The sequence below is a fragment of the Emys orbicularis genome, chromosome 4 (assembly GCF_028017835.1).
Source record: "Emys orbicularis isolate rEmyOrb1 chromosome 4, rEmyOrb1.hap1, whole genome shotgun sequence".
Classification (NCBI taxonomy): Eukaryota; Metazoa; Chordata; order Testudines; family Emydidae; genus Emys; species Emys orbicularis.
In genome coordinates this window covers 56848947-56867500 of record NC_088686.1, presented here as the reverse complement: position 1 = coordinate 56867500, position 18554 = coordinate 56848947, and the positions used below count along the sequence as shown (strand labels likewise).

The window sequence follows — 18554 nt, the reverse complement described above, 5'->3', positions numbered from 1 at the left end:
AATTTTAGTATTGTTCCAGTACATGTACAATGTAAAGATGTCTGCACATAATTTATAAAAATTTAAAAAGAGCCTCACATATCCTCAAAAAAATATGGAACTGTTCTTATTCACCAGAGCTGCTATATACTGTAATGTACCTATGTAATATATTTCTCATCAATTTTTACAGTTTCCACTGATTAAATATATATTGACTCAAAGTATTACCATTACATCAATTGTCAGCAGATGCAGGAGTATGTCATTTAAATATTAACTATCACATAAAAATGGCAGCTTGATTGTTTGGAAGCAGTAATATGGTGCTAGTTATTGCCACAGTTCCCTAATGCATTAGGCAGCACGCACACGCGCGCACACACACACACACACACACCCAAAGAAACCCAAAAAACAAAACAAAACAAAAACAAAAAACACGCAACAGAAAACACTGCCTTTCTTATGTACCTTACTGTACAGCCAACAACAAATAAGTTCTTTACATAACTTTCCTTTCTCTCTAATTTTTTTATTTATTTCTGATCTAAAGAAAAAAATGATCTGAATTGCAAAGGTGCATTAGTACAGTATGGCTAAAGGTAGGTTTCTAGAATCAGAAATTATATCCATCATATGTAAGTGAATGGGAATATCATGGGTAGAAGAAGAAATGCAAACAAAATATATAAAAATTAAGAATACTAATACTGTATTACTTTGCTCTGATGAGATGCTCTTTTGTGATAGTTCTCATGCAATATAGCAAACCCAGTTAATTTACCAAGAATTCTTACTAAACCAATTATTTCTTTATTCAAATAGGACAGAATACATTTAAAGCCTTCGGCTTTCATAAATAGCAAAAAGGCATGCTTTGCCAATAATATAAGGTAAATCCCCTATTATATGTTAACTGTATCATCAGGGTGTGTAGACACTTCATAGACCATTAAAACCTTCTAGTAACTGATAGGTAATGGCTCATTTGCTGACTGCAGCAATGTACAAGAGACTGAAACTGAAAGAGAAGCCATCCTTTCTTGCTAATATAACATGTAGAACTTGCTGCTATTGCAACACTTAATGTTCACAGTGTCACATCATTTTTAATGCAAACACTCATTTTCTGCCTTACTCCTATGTTTTCTATTAAAGTGCAACACAAAAACAGCATACATTTCATTCTATCCCTTTGAGGGTTCCACAAGCAGTTCCAAGTCAAATCAGATATTGTATTGCTATTATTATTGTAAATAAATATTTCAGAGTTTAAGACAGAGGTGCCTCAAACTGTGGGGCGTGGAAAAACATTTGCAGGGGGTGGGGGGTGGGCGAGTGGCGATGCCCCACTCAGCAGAGCTTGGTAGGGTGACCAGATAGCAAGTATGAAAAATCGGGACAGGGGATGGGGATTAATAGGTGCCTATATAAGAAAAAGCCCCCAAAATTGAGAGTGTCCCTATAAAATCAGGACATCTGGTCACCCTAGGGCTCGGCCAGCCCCCACAGGAGGTAGGGAGGGAGTGCCACCTTCACCCCCTGATTCACCTCAGCAGGCCAATCAGCCTGTGCGTCACTGTCAACATCTAATAATAAATATATGGAGATATACCTATCTCATAGAACTGGAAGGGACCCTGAAAGGTCATTGACTCCAGCCCCCTGCCTTCACTAGCAGGACCAAGTACTGATTTTGCTCCAGATCCCTAAGTGGCCCCCTCAAAGATTGAACTCACAACCCTGGGTTTAGCAGGCCAATGCTCAAACCACTGAGCTATCCCTTTCACTCTTGGCAACCTCTGCACCCAGCACTGGCTCCGCCCCCAGAAATAGTCACACATACCTTCCCCCACTCTGAAAATCTGAAGGGAGAGGGCCAGGTATTGGCCCTGCCCTAGTGGTGAAGCCTGATTGCAAGGTAGAAGCAGCACACTGCTGAGGAAGCCGTGGCTGTGCCATTGGTAAGTATCTGTGTATTTGAAACTTACAGGTGTAGGTAATTTAATTAAAGCTGTGCTAAGGTCTCCATTAGCCTACTCATAAACCTATCATGCATACTTTTGCATGTGCCTATTTTTGTCTGGGTTGAGGGGCACAACCAAAAATTGTAACTCAAGAGGGCGGGGGGGCGGAGAAGAGAAGAGACACAACTCAGTTCAAAAAGTTTGCAAACTGCTGGTTTAAGGGCTTGATATTTCATTTTTTCTAGTAGACTCATTACCACTATTATGAACTTTTTACATCTTCATTCAAAGTAACTATTGGAACACACTTTTTTAATGCAAACAACTCATCATGTCCCAAACAGATTCATACCATAGTTACCAAACAATATCAATACACCTCTACCCCAATATAACACGACCCGACATAACATGAATTTGGATATAACGCGGTAAAGCAGTGCTCCGGGGGGGCGGGGCTGCGCACTCCGGCGAATCAAAGCAAGTTTATTACCTATAACGCAGTAAGCTTTTTTGGCTCCCGAGGACAGTTATATTGGGGTAGAGGTGTAAATTAGTTACTGTCTCGTTAAAGTGGCAAGTGTACCAAACTTCTGGTATACAAAGTTTTCTAAGATATTGACATATTGAGTGTTTAATTTGCTTAATTGCTTTATATTAATCGGTCTTCCTTAGCCATTCCACTAATTTGTATAAATGGAAATAGAAGCGTCAAGGAAATGAATTGCTTTTAACCCTTAACTATAAAATCATGGATTTGGAGGGGGCAGGGGAAAGAAGGAGAGAGTTTAAACAAGAAACTCTAATCACAATATTAGTCTACATGTCTTTAATCAACATGGGTATTTTAAAAATAAACCAGCATGTTAAACAGCACTTGTTTTACTCAGTTTCTCTAAAATTTTCAACAAAATAAAAATTCCAGAAGCCTCTTACACATTTGCCTTGAAGTTAGAGACTAATTACATTAACTGATTTATTAATAAATGGGGCTCTGTCCAATTATTGGAAGTACTAACAGACTTGGGAACAATTTCATATGTCTAATGTGCCTTGAAACCATTTTTTTTAGGTTAATTACATTTCTAAGTAAAGTCACTATAGATATGCCCCTTAGGTTTTACACAGGAAGATTTTAAAAAATGATTACCTCATTGGCTAGCTCCAGTAGTACAGGGGCAGCTGCATTTTTCATCACCCCACTCAGGTACCTAGACAAGACAAAGCCAGGTAAATCTGCAGTGGCAAGAAAAGGCCATCTTCAACATGTTAGAAATACACAGGGGACACTTTCTCTTGGGCAAATGCCACACACAGCCTGGCTAGAAAACACTAGTTTAAAATACTTATTTCCAAAAGATTCCCTATCATTAACTTCTCATGGTTCCCTCCTGCAGATGTGTAAGATATATCAACCTCAGTTAAGTACTTATTAAAAATACAATGAGTAAGCCAAGAAAATCGTCTTTCAAAATTGTATTTTTGGCTGAATGCCATATAAACAAATTACATCTGTATTATTAAAAGATGCATAACACAAGAAATCTCTACTATCCACAATGAAGATTTGGGGCTCAACACGATCTTCAAATGCATATGCATGCATCATGTAGCTACTGTGCATGTGGGTACAAATATGCAAATGCAACTACTGATTTTACCAGTTAGGCAGCAGTCTCAAAGCTGTGGTGCAAGCTTTCTGTATTTAGACTTAACAATATCAAATGAATGCTACAAAAGGAAAAGAAAAAGACATTTTATGGTCAGGACTGTACATATGGGTGGTGAAGTTTCTGACCACCCCCTCACACTGACTAAACCGCCTTTTTGCCTCCTTACTATCATTATTGTTTGATGTTTATATTGCAGTAGTGCCTAGAGGACTCCTTCAGGATTTGGTGGGAAGGAATTGTGTCACTGGCAGTTCTGAGGGGGCCAAATGGCGCTTAGTGGCTACACTTTAAAGGATGGGAGTGGGAGAAGAGTCATAAAAAGTAATGTAGTATGCAACCTCTTCAGAAGATCAGTTTTGTGACAACTGTCTCTCTGCACAAAATCTAAGACTAGTTGGATAAACTGCCAGAACCTCCCATACTGGTAAATCAATCAATCAAATAAAATAAAAAAAATCTGTGTCCAGGAAAAGCAGAAAAGTGGTTTCTAGTGGTTGGACAATGACAAAATCAGGAAGTCTGAGGTTTGTTGCTGACTCCAATAACAGCTTGCTATGAATGGGTCAAAATGTATTTACGCCTCAGTTCAACCATCTGTGAAATGGGTACAACAGCATTTACCTACAACTCCTCACAGGGGTATTGTGAGTTTTAACATCTGTAAAGCATTTTGAGGTTCATTCATGACAGGCATGATAAAAGATCATCTTCTGGAAAAACATTTTCAGCTGCATGAATAACCACTTAAAAATTCCCCAGTATACAGATGAACACATATCATTTGTTTTGGTGAAACAAACAAGAGTTCTCAAATTTTCAGATCAGTAGCATTCACTCAACACTGACATCCTATAACTTCATACTACCTGGTTATTCCACTGTCAGCAGTAGCTACTTTCTTTAAACTATTACAGGCCAAAAGCATCTCTAGCCCTGATGTGTACTTTATTATGAACTTAGTGACTTCGTGTCTTGAAGACACACACTGTGCTGAGGTGGACTGCTTCATGATGCTGAAAAGCATCCTGGTCTTTCTGGTAAACAGCTTCCAATTTTGTCCACCTCCAAGATTACTTCAGGGTGCACAGAGTTGAGCACAAATCAACACCTACACTCAGCAGTACTATTACCTGTTCCCAGCAGCACCACTATTCCAAGCAACCAGGACTAGTACCATTCCATCAATGGGAACCAATGATTATTACAGACCAGTCTGCCATGCTACAAGCATAAACCATGGCAAATTTGTCTTCCAACACCAAGCCTACTTATCTTAACCCTCAACCACATCGTTGGCAGGTGTCAATCCTGTTGCTCCTCCCAGTTCCCTCCTAGTTGGCGGGCAGATATTCACCCTATTGCAGGCAGAAGCAATTTGCCCCTGTAACTTACATAATGTATTATTTATAAAAAGAAAAAGCTGAAGTTCAGACAAGCCTTCCCCGCACAAGGATGCAGAATAATTGTTCTTGCTTTGTCTCCAAGAAAGCAATGAACATCTCATAGAAGAAAGCCAGCACAAACTACAACAACATTGAAATTAAGGTCCTTTTAGAAAATCATGCTTACTATTTTTGTACATGGCACTTCGGTATTATAGTAACTGGAGCATTAAAAAAACACTATACTGAGATAAAAGTTTCTTCAAATGTTACAATAAAAAAAATGTAATATATGCACCCTCATTTAAATTTTTCTGCCAAGTATTCAAACTCTATTTAACTACCTCAGTCAGACAAATCTTTCCTTACTTAGCCCAAAATACCCACATGGAATCTATTAAATTAGTAGATTACTCACCAAGCTGTTTTAGTAGATTTATTAATGTATTTTATGCAGCTGAGTTAAAATTAACAAGACAAAATAGAAAACATTTTTTTACATCATTTCCACTACCATCAAGCTTCAGACATGTGAATTTATTATGCACTACCATCATACTTGAGACTGTACAAAACATGAGAAAGATATGGGGCCAAATCCTGCTTGCCTTATGAAAGCAGACTTTACTCACACGAACCATCTTACTAGCACCAATGCAACTACTGCTGCATATAAGGCAAGCAAGGTTTAGTTCCATGTTTCCTGCTCTAAGACACTTATAATAAAAATAGACAAACACTACACTGGGCGATCTGGAGACACATTGATCACAAAGTGGTTCAAGTGTTCTAATAACTAACACTTTTCAGAACATGTTGAAACAGTCACAGTTAATGTATTGTTATTTACTGAAACTGTACTAGTGAAAATTAATTAGAAACAATATTATGTAGTAATAGTGTGAATTTGAAAGATTTTTTAAAAATATCCTTCCTAAACAAGAATCAATACTGGGACAGGCAAAATGTGACCATTGTAATGTGATAAGGCAGTGCAACTATTTTTCAAAAGAAAATAGCAAAATATGGTGCGTTAGATTTTCTTCCTTCATGCCTAATATTACGAGGTTGTCCTTAGTTCTAAATATGCGACTTTGCAGAAACATTGAGACTAGCTAATTGTTTACAAATGAAAGCTGTTTTGTTTATTTTCCTCATTCATAAAGATAATATTAAAGCATAAATACTAGACACCTATAATCACAATCTCACTTGCCATGAAAGCTCTTCAGATATGTCAGTCTACATAGTAATATTTTAATTGTATATCTCTACCAGTTATCAGTATGCCCCAATTATGTCACTGATATGTCTACAGAAAAGTCAGTAGAAGACAGACAAAACTATAAGGTGTTAGCAATTACTATTTATTAACTCAAGATGCATACAATTGTAAAATTATTTTGTAAAATGACATATTAAAGGTTTTCATTCCTCCTTAAAAGGTGTTTCTGACATTCATGTGGTTTTAAGTTTTAGTTCACTCCTGTTTACGTTATATTGGTAAATACATTAATTTAATATGCAATTTTTTACATAATAAAAAGTGTCTGTAGCTTAAACAACAAAAACATTTATAACTGAGCAGGCCCCCTCAATTTGGGTAGTTTTCTCTCACCAATATAATTTATATCATCAACCTTGGCACGTAAATCTTATAGCTTTCAGAATAAGGCAATACATAATACTAACACATGTGCTCCAAGAGATATAATCTTGTCATCTTGTCTTTAAGCCTAGAAATTCTGCTGCTAAAACTGAAGAGAAGACTTCTGAGTCAAGGATCTTTCACTGAAATTATCTTAGGGTACTTCCACCATCCTATTTGTTAATTTATTTTTATATGAAGTTAGCCTAATAACCTGATTTACTCAATTATAATTACAATTAGTAGGTACTACAATACCTTCTAGTGGGATGGGAAGGTAGGTCATACCTTTGGTAGTAAGTTTCAATAGCCTCAGCAGTGTGATGCTTTGCATGTGTTCTTTTGATTTGTTTCTGAGAAGAAAGAAAAAAAACAAAACCAGAGACTTTTATGATGTATCACATCAGACATATAAAGCATGAATGTCTGAGTGCATGCTTTTTGGCCACCGTATTCAGCTTATAAGGGAAACTGAATTATATTTTGAGAATTCTATATAGAAATGGTTTTTCATCTATCTATTGAATAGAATGTCTTCAGACTGTACTGCAATGTACCATATATGTAAAAGCCAGTAAGGTCATAGTAATTGAATCTAAATAAGTTTGCTGAGGTCTGCAGAGGGCAAAGAAAAACTTGTTCTCTCTTTCAACCTTTGTATTAATTTTCCCTCAATTCAATTCCATCTAAGTCCTCTGCACTCTAGTTTTACAATTCAATTGCCATTTTTAACCAGGAAGAGCATTGCTTAAAAACAACTTATTTGAAAAACCACAAAAAGTAATTCCACAGAGACTTGCCACTTGACTGACACCTGTCATCTCATGATAAATGACTCCATTTTCTGCCTCTCTTGCCTTCTGCCACTCCGGCAATGGTCATTTATCATCATCTCTGTCAGCAATGGAAAGCAGCACTGACAGTGCAAGTCAGCAAACATTTAGCACATGGAACCACGCAACACAGGGAAATTATTATTGTCAGAATAATAATGGTTTAGCATAATTTATTACAGGTCCACCAAATAAGCAAAGGCTAGATGTTATTAGACAGATGGATGGGTAGGCTTGGCAGCCATCCACTGAGACTCAGGCGGTGCTTGATGTGGAAAAGGGAACATCCTCCAAACCAATCAGAAAGCTGGCAGTTCAATTACAAAGAAATAAAGGGACATTCATCATTCAATTAGGCACCTGTCAACCCTCACAAAGGAGAAAACTTCTAACCTGGTACTCCTGGGAGAAGATGCTCAGCAGAGTGGACTGCGATTGACTGGAACAAATAAAAGAAGGACAAAGTTAATTACTGGAGTGCACTGCAAAGAAACAAAAGAGAAGGGAGCTTCAAAGGTAGGCCTGCTGCCCTGTAATCTAACAGAACATGAAAACAAGTGTGGAAAAGTTGTTCCAGATGAACACCTCAGACAAAGGCTTCCTGCTGCTAGGTCAAGAAGAGAGAGAGAGAGTGTATGAGGGAGGGGAGAAAAATATAGCAAGAGTTTCAAAGCAAACTAACATTGTTTGGGTGATTCTTTTTCAGCTTCAGAACCCACAAAGTCATATCAGTAGCATGTAGTGGAGTTAAAAGGGAGGGGAAGAACGAAAACAAATCAAATGTCCATTAATAATTAATGGAGTTAAATTCCATTAGCAGTTGGGAACATGCCGCTTGTTCATTGGCAACATATTGAAATTCATTTTGTTAGCAGCAAGGGAACCTCTTCAGTAGCTGTCTCATATTCAGGGTAGAAACTTAGCTCTCTGTCTGAAGTAGCATATGGGACTACTGGAACATTCCCACTGAAACTGATGTGCTTTGAAAATAGAAACTTTCACAGCAGGAAGCTGAGATTCCCTGGAGTCGGTCATTTCCAAAGGCTGCCATAAGCTTCATTCATCTAAGGCGCCACTCAATGTCAAACACCTGGCAATGAAGCAACCTGGAAAACATTCTTCCCAAGTGGGAATTTTTCCCTCAGAATTGTTAACATTTAGAAATGGGACAAGATTTTTTCCTCTAAAAGGCAAATCAATACCACACTGCTACAGTCTTCAATTGTCCTCTGCGGATATATCCAGCTCATCACATCTTGAATACAATTAATTACTTCTGATATATTTTCCTACCAGATGCAAGTTGAACAAATTACAGTTTCAATAAATCGAATTTTATAGTACAGCAAAGCAATATGAATAATTAACAGTTTTCCTTTCATGAATGCATCTACTAAGACATCTTAGATTGTTCTGATATTCAGGAACAAAAGACTGAAATCATATTCCTCTATCAGCTAACTCATACAGTTCACTACACAAGAATTTAACAATAGCATTATGTCTATGTCTTGCTACTGTGTTTTACATTGCTGACCCTAACATGGTACAAACTTAAATGTTCTATCTAGATACTTATTAACCCCACTATGGTAGTATTTAAGTGTCTCACGAACAGCTAAAGATAAGGAAGTATTATCACCATTTTATAGATGGAGAACTGAGACACAGAGAGATTAAATAATGTGTCTAAAATTCACACCAAGTGTGAGGTAGAACCAAGATAAAGTCCAGATCTCCCAAATCACAGGGCTTTTACTACAAGATCATTGTTTCTTTACCTGCCCCAGTCATATCATTATATTTTAATATTAGAATTGTAGATGGGTATTAGTCTCTCTAATATACAGTTTTACAGAATACTACTGAATAGAATTATAGAAAAATTTAACAAAGTTATAAGACAGTCAAATGATGCAAATAAATGCAAATGAAAATTTCATATTTAACGTATTACTCTTTATATTAAGGTAGAGCCTATAAGATCCAAACAGGATCAGAGTGTCATGTTGCTAGGCGATTGGTTTGTGGATATGGTTAGAACAACAGGCAAGAATGATGACTTTAGCAGCAATGATTTGAATGGATATGAAGGAGATGAGAGGGGTATCAGAAAGATGAGGAGTTTGCAGTAGTCAATATGGGAGACGGTGATGGCCTGCACAAGTCTTTTGATGGTGTGGACATACAGAGGTGGTGAAGCAGGGATCTCAAGGATCTTATGAAGGAAGCAGCAGCAAGATTTGGGCACCATCTGGATGTGAGGAGCTAGAGTGTGTAGAGTCCAACATGACACCCAAATTATGGGCCAGGGGAGGCGGTGAGTGAAAGGGAGGATAGTTGTGTTGTCTACCATGACAGAGAAAAGGGAAGATTGGGAGGGAAGACAAGGAGTAAAGATTTATTTTTAAAATTTTAAGCTGATAAATCCTATTTTTCTTTAAACAAAAAGGCTAAAGTGACAAGTCATTCTACAGTATGGAGGATATGTACATAAATTAAAACCAGTAAAGACTAATATAACAGATGGAACAGGAAGTCTCCTATGGCCGCAAATTATTTCAAAAGATTGTAGGCAGAAACCTTAAATCACCTTCAACATTTTATTAAAATAAAATCATGATTTTATTAACCCCCAACATCTTATTACAAGAGCTGAACTTCATGATCCATTTTTTTTTTAAAGAAAAATAAATAAGTGTCTGTCACACAATTTAAATGAGAATTGTTTCTCCTTTTCTTGATTGTATGCTCAATATAAGATTTCTCTTTGATTAGTTCTGATTATATTCTACATTTCTTAGTGACTTTAATTGACCTGCTTCCTCTCCTAATCCCCAACTTTCTTCTACCAGTTCCCTTCCTCCTATCCATGTTACCCCAATTACTGTACTTTCCTGTTTGTTCCCTCTTAGTCTTGCATAACTGGAATTTTGCGTAAGTCGGAAACGTAGACCCAACCATTACGCAAAAAAAATAAAAAAAATAACCCTCCTATTTCTAGCTTACAGAACTTTTTCCGTAAGTGCGGATTTGCGCAAGTCGGGTTTGCGTAACCTGGGATGGGTTGGGGGGGTGTCTGTACTATCTAGCTGAAGCTATTTAAGAATGCTTTCAGGGGTGGGGGGGAGAAGAGGGAGAGGATCTACAACTTATGGATTGCTTGGACTCTGTTCAAGGCTGTCAACCTTGCACTTGAATTAACCTTTTTACCTTGAAGATCATCCATAATGAACTTTCTACTCAGTATGTATAAACACATATTGACATTTATGCCATACTTTTATCTCCATGCCTGATTAGTTTAATTTTTATTCTTGTCATTACAAAATTGGATTCCTATGGACAACAGCAGAATGGATTCAAAAGACTCTTCTTTCAACACTTGGAGATGCCTAAATCTTATCTAAGAAACATAAATGGCTTCTATTTTCAAAACTGAAATGTCATCTTTAGGCTCCAACTCACATACAACCACAAAGACCTCTCATGTGAAAAATATTATGGGAACGAAGGTTTGTTTGCATACAGGGCTGGGCTCTGAGTCTACTGGACTAAACTATAAATAATCAATGCCAGAGCCAACTTTAAATCTTGTACAAGAGTTAAATATAAAATGTGTTACGAGAAAAACAGCGGGCATTTCCTGGAAGAAGCAGCTTTTGTTTTTAAGTCTTCTGGTTGTTTCTGCCATCCACAGACACCATTCTGGAAATTTTGAATGCAGTGTGTATTTTTTGAGTATCTATGGGACAACAGATAATATGTTGATGCAAATAAAATTATATTTCATAGATTGTCACAGTACAGAATTAGTTTATGTCCATGCAGAATCTGGTAGACCAGAGGATTTCATTAGCATCAGTTCCGATATTCCAGACAGCTCTATATAGAGGATGCTGGCCGAACCAAAGATTGGTCTGTGGCCCAGCTTAAGCTATAGTGTAGCATAGCCTAAATCAACATAAATTATGTCACTCAGGGGTGAGAATTAGAAAATCCTATAAGCAACATAATTTATGCCGATTTAAGCACCAGTGTGGGCAGCGCTATGTCCGTGGGAGAGCTTCTCCCACCAGCATAGTTACTGCCACTCGCAGAGACTGGAGTAATTAAGCCAACAGGAGAGCTCTCCCATCGGCTTCAAATGGCTACACTGGAGAAGCTCTCTAGTGTAGCCATAGCCTTAGTCTTTTGCTAAATACTATATTCAGCCGGGTTTCAAAATGAAAAAGAAACCCCTTTGAACCTATGCTACCAATAGTTGCAGATAATTTCTGGTAAATTGATTACACTTTGTAATATTTATTTTTAAATGTATACCACACATAGCATTTTAGTGAATATATAATTTACACTTTGTTAGTTAATTTTCTAAGATTTCAGCAACTGTAAACACTCAGGGAATAAATCAAGCTTACCCTTTAGAGACTCTGATTTTAAAACTGATTCTGCCTCTATCCATCCTACACACCTCTCCCCTATATGTGTTTTACTTAAGTCGGTGAAGCCAAAAATTCAGCTTCACGTTTTATGAATTTAACCATAGTACATAACAGAAAACACCAATTCAGCATGAATAAACTCCAAACCAAGAACTAGGGACCTACCAAATTCACGGCCATGAAAAACATACCATGGACCGTGAAATCTGGTCTCCCCCCTCTGAAATCTGGTCTTTTGTGTAATTTTACCCTATACTATACAGATTTAATTGGAGAAACCAACATTTCTCAAACTGGGGGTCCCAACCCAAAGGGGGCTGCGGGGGGGGGGGTCACACGGTCATTGTAAGGGGAGGGGGTCACGGTATTGCCACCCTTACTTCTGCACTGCTTTCAGAGTTGGGTGGCCAGAGAGCAGTGGCTGCTGGCCAGGCACCCAATACTGAAGGCAGAACCCCACAAGCAGCAATACAGAAGTAAGGGTGGCAATACCAAACCATGCCATCACACTGCTGCTGGTGGCAACACTCCCTTAAGAGCTGGGCTCCTGGACAGCAACTCCAGCTGCCCAGCTCTCATGGCAGTGGCGCCAACAGCAGCAGTGCAGAAGGAAGGCAATACTGCAACCTCCCTTCACTAATCTTGCAAAAACAAACAAACAAACCCCATTTTGGGTCAGGGTTCCTATAGTTACAACACCATGAAATTTCAGATTTAAAATATATGAAATAATGAAATTTACAATTTTTAAAATCTTATGACCGTGAAATTGACCAAAATGGACCGTAAATTTGGTTGGTCTCTACCAATAACTATTAATCAAACATATGGATAAGAAACCAGCAAAAAGCAAAGTGCATCATAGGACAACAATGATAAAGCTTTAGGAAGAGGGGAGGGGGAGGAAAAAGATTTGTGCTACGCGTAACAGACTAAAATAAAACATTCAAGTGGTGTTTTTTATTTTGTTTTAACAGAAGACATTTATTTCCATCTACAAGAGAAGTTACTTTCATGTTATAAGAAAGAATGTTCCACCTAATTAAGAACACAAAAGTACACGATAAACATTCATTTAGGAGATATTTGAGCATTTAACAAACAAGACCACATTTACAAAAACAAGAAGCTATTGTTTTTGAAGACCCAAAGCAACAGATTCAAATTTCATACCACACACATATAGTGGGTCTCCATTATAGGAGTTCAAGTAGGATTTCTCTCTCTCTCTTTCAAACTATCCTGCATGGACATGCATTGTAAGTCACAGTCTAGCATAAAATGTTCATAAGCAGATAGCAAGTCTCATTTGGTATATAGTAATTTCTTTATTATTTTTTCCAATACAGACGCTCCTCGACTTACGCAAGCGTTCCGTTCCGGAACGCCTTGTGTAACTCGAATTTTGCGTAAGTCGGAAACGTATACCTGACAATTACACAAAAACAAACAAAAACAAAAAACCCTCCTATTTATAGCTTACACAACTTTTTCCATAAGTGCGGATTTGTGTAAGTCGGGTTTGCATAACCCAGGGGGCGTCTGTATAAAATAGTTTGTGAACACTGTGGCAAATATTCAATTTAGCTTCAAAATAGACCCTGTATAGGATATATATTCATGCTGTACCTGTTCCCAGACTAGCTGATTTAACTAATCAACCAGCTGGCAATTTTGAATTTTGTAACTGAACAATCAGAAATTCATTTTCATCAAACATTAACATTTGAGATTAAAATTCGCTGTTTGCAAGTATTCATATCAGTAAAACATGACCACTCAAATATACATATATGTTTTGCTGGTCACTCAGCTCTAATACTTAGCCACTTAGTGAAGTGCTTTGAGATCATTGGATGAAGTGCTACTAGATAAGTGCTAGATACTACCAGTATCATCCTGAAGGTATTTTTGTTCAAACGATCAGGGTGGATCTGATTTAAATCCCTAGTCAGGAAGACTCGATTTAATCATGGATTTCTACATAAAAATGCTTTCTTGTTGGCTGTTATAACCTTAATACGTATTCTTCACAACTCAGAGATAGATGTAGGTTTCATTCTTAGAAGGTACACACTGTACATTTTTAAAGTGATTTATTTTGAAAACTTTTCAGATTAGTTTTACAGCTATAGCAGAAAATGTATGATTGATTGGTTATTTCATTTACCAAAGATAATTGAAGCAGATATTTATGAAGTCATTGGGTAGTGAACTATCTCCAATTCAACAGGTTAATCATTAATATTTGGAGGATTTTCTTGCCATGCTGTATTAGGAGGAGAACATCACCAGACAGACATTTAAATTGTTTTATTTAACCAAAACAACAACATTATATATTCTGGATTTTTTTCTTCAACCGAAAACATATAATATTTTAACAAAACAAGCATATGAATTTTGTTAAACATTCAAGTTTTTTAAAATCAGGTTTGTTTTTGTTAAAATTGTGTTGAACTAAAATAGTTAAATGAAATATTTAAAAAAAAATTACATCGACTATGTCAGCCAGGTCAACATGAGAAACTTAAAATATTGGCTTCTGCAGCTAACTCAGTCATCTTTACCTTCATTTTCCTGTTTGTTCATAATCTGGAAGAGAAAAACAAGCTCTCTTACTTTTTTGGGTCCCAAATGATTTCTCAATTTAGGTCCCAAATGATTTCTCAATTTGGAATGAATTAGTCCAAAGGAAGAAAATATTCTTTCTACACCGGCAGAAGAAGCCACTGCTGTTAAAAGTGAGATTATCAATTCAACAGTCTCTGAATCCAAGTGCTTAAGTGACTTCCACCAGTTTACTGGTGTGACTTTCTTTAACACATCATCAGCAAACATATATTTCTTGAATGGTTCACCCTTAGCTCTGAAGTTTATTATAGTTGGACATCCAGCAATCATCCATCCATAATGCCATGTCATAGCCAACTCTTCTTCAGCAGTTAAGGTTTGAGTCCAATGTTGAGAACTTTGGCTGTGACAGTGCCATCTATTTTTTCATGATTTTGTTCACAGACTGTCATCAGATTAGGCCAGTTCTTGATATAGTGCAGTCCACTACTGAGTTCCATCGCACGTCTTGTGGGAGAGTTAGCTTGGTTCCTCCCACTTTTTTTTAGAGCAGCTGCTGCAAAACGGTTGTTACGGAAGTATTTTGCAATTTCAACAACATTAGCCTTTATTTCTGGAACACTGAAGTCTTTGGCTAGGAGGTGCATCAAATGAGCACTGCAACCATATGTTATTAGCTTGAGACTCTCTTCTAAATAATTTCTTCTCATCTTGGATACATTTGCAGCATAGTCTGTGACCAAGCTGTGTACTAGACATTTGATTTTTTTTTTTTCACAGTTTGTTATAGCTTCTACTGCTACTTCTTGTAAGTATTCTGCTGTGGGTGCATTTCCTGATGTATCAATTGTTTCTGTAAGGAAGACATTTCCTTTTTCTGTTGTCACACAAGCACATACAATAGGATTATTGTGGACATTGCTCCACCCATCAAGACTCAGGTTAACAATTTTACCATCTAGACCTTTTGCACACTGCTCAATTTCTCTTTCATACACGTTATCCAGCAATTTGCCTGCAACATCTGCTCTGTTGGGTGGACTGTATCCTGGTCTTACTGACTGAACCATGTTAATGAAGTGTGGGTTCTCAATCATACAGAAAAGAGAGTTTGTTGCATAAACAAAGCGGACAATTTTTTCATCAATTACCTCTTTTTGTAATCTGCTGGTTCTTACCACAAAATTATCTATGGGCCTGCCTTATTCCTAAACCCTTAGCTGTGATCAGGCTTAAGAATAAGGCAGGCCCAGCAAATGCTATGATGCTCTACATTTGTGAGCTAAGAAAAGTGTAGGGAAGCCACCAACGGCAGTGTGTGGCAGGGCATTACCCCTCTTTTTGCTGCTTCTTCTAGGAAATACACTAAAGGTTTAATACATTTGTGACCCCCCTGACAAAAACAAACACCGTAAAAACTAGTTCTTGTCTAAGGGTATGTCTACACTGCGAGAGTAGTTCGATTTTACTTAAATCGAATATGTGGAATCGATATTACAAAGTCGAACGTGTGTGTCCACACTAAGGACAGTAATTCGACTTTGTGAGTCCACACTAACGGGGCAAGCGTCGACATTGGAAGCGGTGCACTGTGGGAAGCTATCCCACAGTTCCCGCAGTCCCCGCTGCCCATTGGAATTCTGGGTCGAGCCCCCAATGCCTTCTGGGGAAAAAAATGTGTCGAGGGTGATTTTGGGTAACTGTCGTCATCCAACAGTCACTCCCGCCCTCCCTCCCTGAAAGCGCCGGCGGGAAATCAGTTCGCGCACTTTTCTGGTCAGTGACAGCGCAGACGCCACAGCATCTCGAGCACGGAGCCCGCTGCGACCATCGCTGCAGCTATGGCCGTTGTCAACACCTCGCACCTTATCGTCCACCTTTCCCAGAGGCAGATGCTGAGAAATCGGGCGAGGAGGCTACGGCAGCGCGGTGAGGACCTGAAGTCTGAGAGTGGCACAGACCTGTCACAAAGCACGGGACCCCGCGCCGAGGACATCATGGTGGCAATGGGTCATGTTGATGTTGTGGAACGGCAATTCTGGGCCCAGGAAACAAGCACGGACTGGTGGGACCACATAGTGCTGCAGGTCTGGGATGAATCACAGTGGCTGCGAAACTTTCGCATGCGGAAGGGAACTTTCCTTGAACTTTGTGAGTTGCTGTCCCCTGCCCTGAAGCGCAAGGACACCCGGATGCGAGCAGCCCAGTCCAGAAGCGAGTGGCCATAGCCCTCTGGAAGCCTGCAACGCCGGACAGCTACCGGTCAGTCGCCAACCACTTTGGCATGGGCAAATCTACCGTGGGGGTTGTTGTGATGCAAGTAGCCAACGCAATCGTTGAGCTACTGCTCTCAAAGGTAGTGACCCTGGGAAACGTGGAGGTCATCATAGATGGCTTCGCCGCGATGGGATTCCCAAACTGCGGTGGGGCTATAGATGGAACTCACATCCCTATCCTGGGACCGGACCACCAGGCCAGCCAGTACATTAACCGAAAGGGCTACTTTTCAATGGTGCTGCAAGCACTGGTGGACCATAGGGGACGTTTTACAAACATCAACGTCGGATGGCCGGGCAAGGTTCATGATGCTCGTGTTTTCAGGAACTCTGGTCTGTTTAGACGGCTGCAGGAAGGTATTTACTTCCCGGACCACAAAATAACTTGGGGATGTGGAGATGCCTATAGTCATCCTCGGGGACCCAGCCTACCCGCTAATGCCCTGGCTCATGAAGCCCTATACAGGCGCCCTGGACACTGAAAAAGAACTCTTCAACTACCGGCTGAGCAAGTGCAGAATGGTGGTGGAGTGTGCTTTTGGACGTCTCAAGGGGAGATGGAGAAGCTTACTGACTCGCTCTGATCTCAGCGAAACCAATATCCCCATTGTTATTGCAGCTTGCTGTGTGCTCCACAATCTGTGTGAGAGCGAGGGGGAGACCTTTATGGCGGGGTGGGAGGTTGAGGCAAATAGCATGGCTGCTGATTACGCCCAGCCAGACAGCCGGGCGATTAGAAGAGCCCAGCGGGACACGCTGTGCATCCGGGAGGCTTTGAAAGCTAGGTTCCTGAGTGAGCAGGGTAACCTGTGACTATTAAGTTTGTTTACAGAGAAGCTGAACCTGCCCCCGTTTCTTTACCCAGTAAATGTTCACTATCCTCTCCAGTTACATACCCCATTCACCCCGTTCCACCCCTTCCAACATACATTTAAAAATAAAATCACTTGAAATTTGTTAATGAACACCGTTTTCTTTATTACTGTTTTCGCGGGAAAGTGTTGAACCTGGGACGCAGACTGTGGTGGGGAGCGGGTGTAGTGTAGTGATGCAAAGGACGCTTCTAAACTCCAGGAATGACAGGCTCCGCACTGGTGGACTGGTTGTTTCAACGGAGCCTGCCACCCCTCCTGTTCGGGACTCTGTGTGGGGGGGCTATGTAACTTTGTGGCAGGGGGAGGACGGTTACAGATCCCCTGCTGCGTGGCTCTGTGATCCAGGATAAGGACCGCTGCATAAGATCTCTAACCGCCCTCCCCCGCCACAAAGTCACATAGCCCCCCAGCACCCCCCCACACACACACAGAACATGAAAACCACCTCCCAGACTGACCAGGGTAACTAGTGAATGCAATGTGTGTGTGCCCTGCTGCTGAACCTGCCCCCGTGTCTGTACCCTGGTAAAGGTGACTGTCCTGTCCAATTACCAACCCCCTTCCCCCACTTCAAACAGACTCTCCTGTAAAAGAACATGATGGAAACAGTAATTAACAGAAACGTATTTTTTATTAGCAACTACACATGAAACTGGGGGATGAAACTGGGACGGGGGCTTGGGTGAGGCGGGAAGGAAAGGACTTATCAAATTTTGGGGAATGAGAGCCTTCTGGTACTTGAGCAGTCTGCAGGGGTGGAGTGAGAGTTTTCACGGACTCTGCCGCCCCTCCTTCTTGGGACTTTGGGTGAGGGGGGTATGGGACTTTGTGGCGGGGGAGGGCGGTTACAGATAGACTGCAGCGGGGCTCTGTCCTCCTGCCTCCGGTCCTGCAGAACA

The 18554-nt window shown here is 39.6% G+C and overlaps 1 protein-coding gene across 1 annotated transcript in view; it reads right to left on the bottom strand.

Annotated features, from left to right (window-relative positions):
* The window catches only part of CDIN1 (CDAN1 interacting nuclease 1), a 198682-nt gene that overhangs the window by 155817 nt on the left and 24311 nt on the right, over nucleotides 1–18554 (bottom strand). The window contains exons 2-4 of the mRNA XM_065403293.1: nucleotides 7879–7924; nucleotides 6941–7005; nucleotides 3100–3160 (exon numbers count right to left, since the gene is read on the bottom strand). Of these exons, the coding sequence (XP_065259365.1) occupies nucleotides 3100–3160; nucleotides 6941–7005; nucleotides 7879–7924 (172 nt within the window). The remainder of the gene's footprint in view (nucleotides 1–3099; nucleotides 3161–6940; nucleotides 7006–7878; nucleotides 7925–18554) is intronic.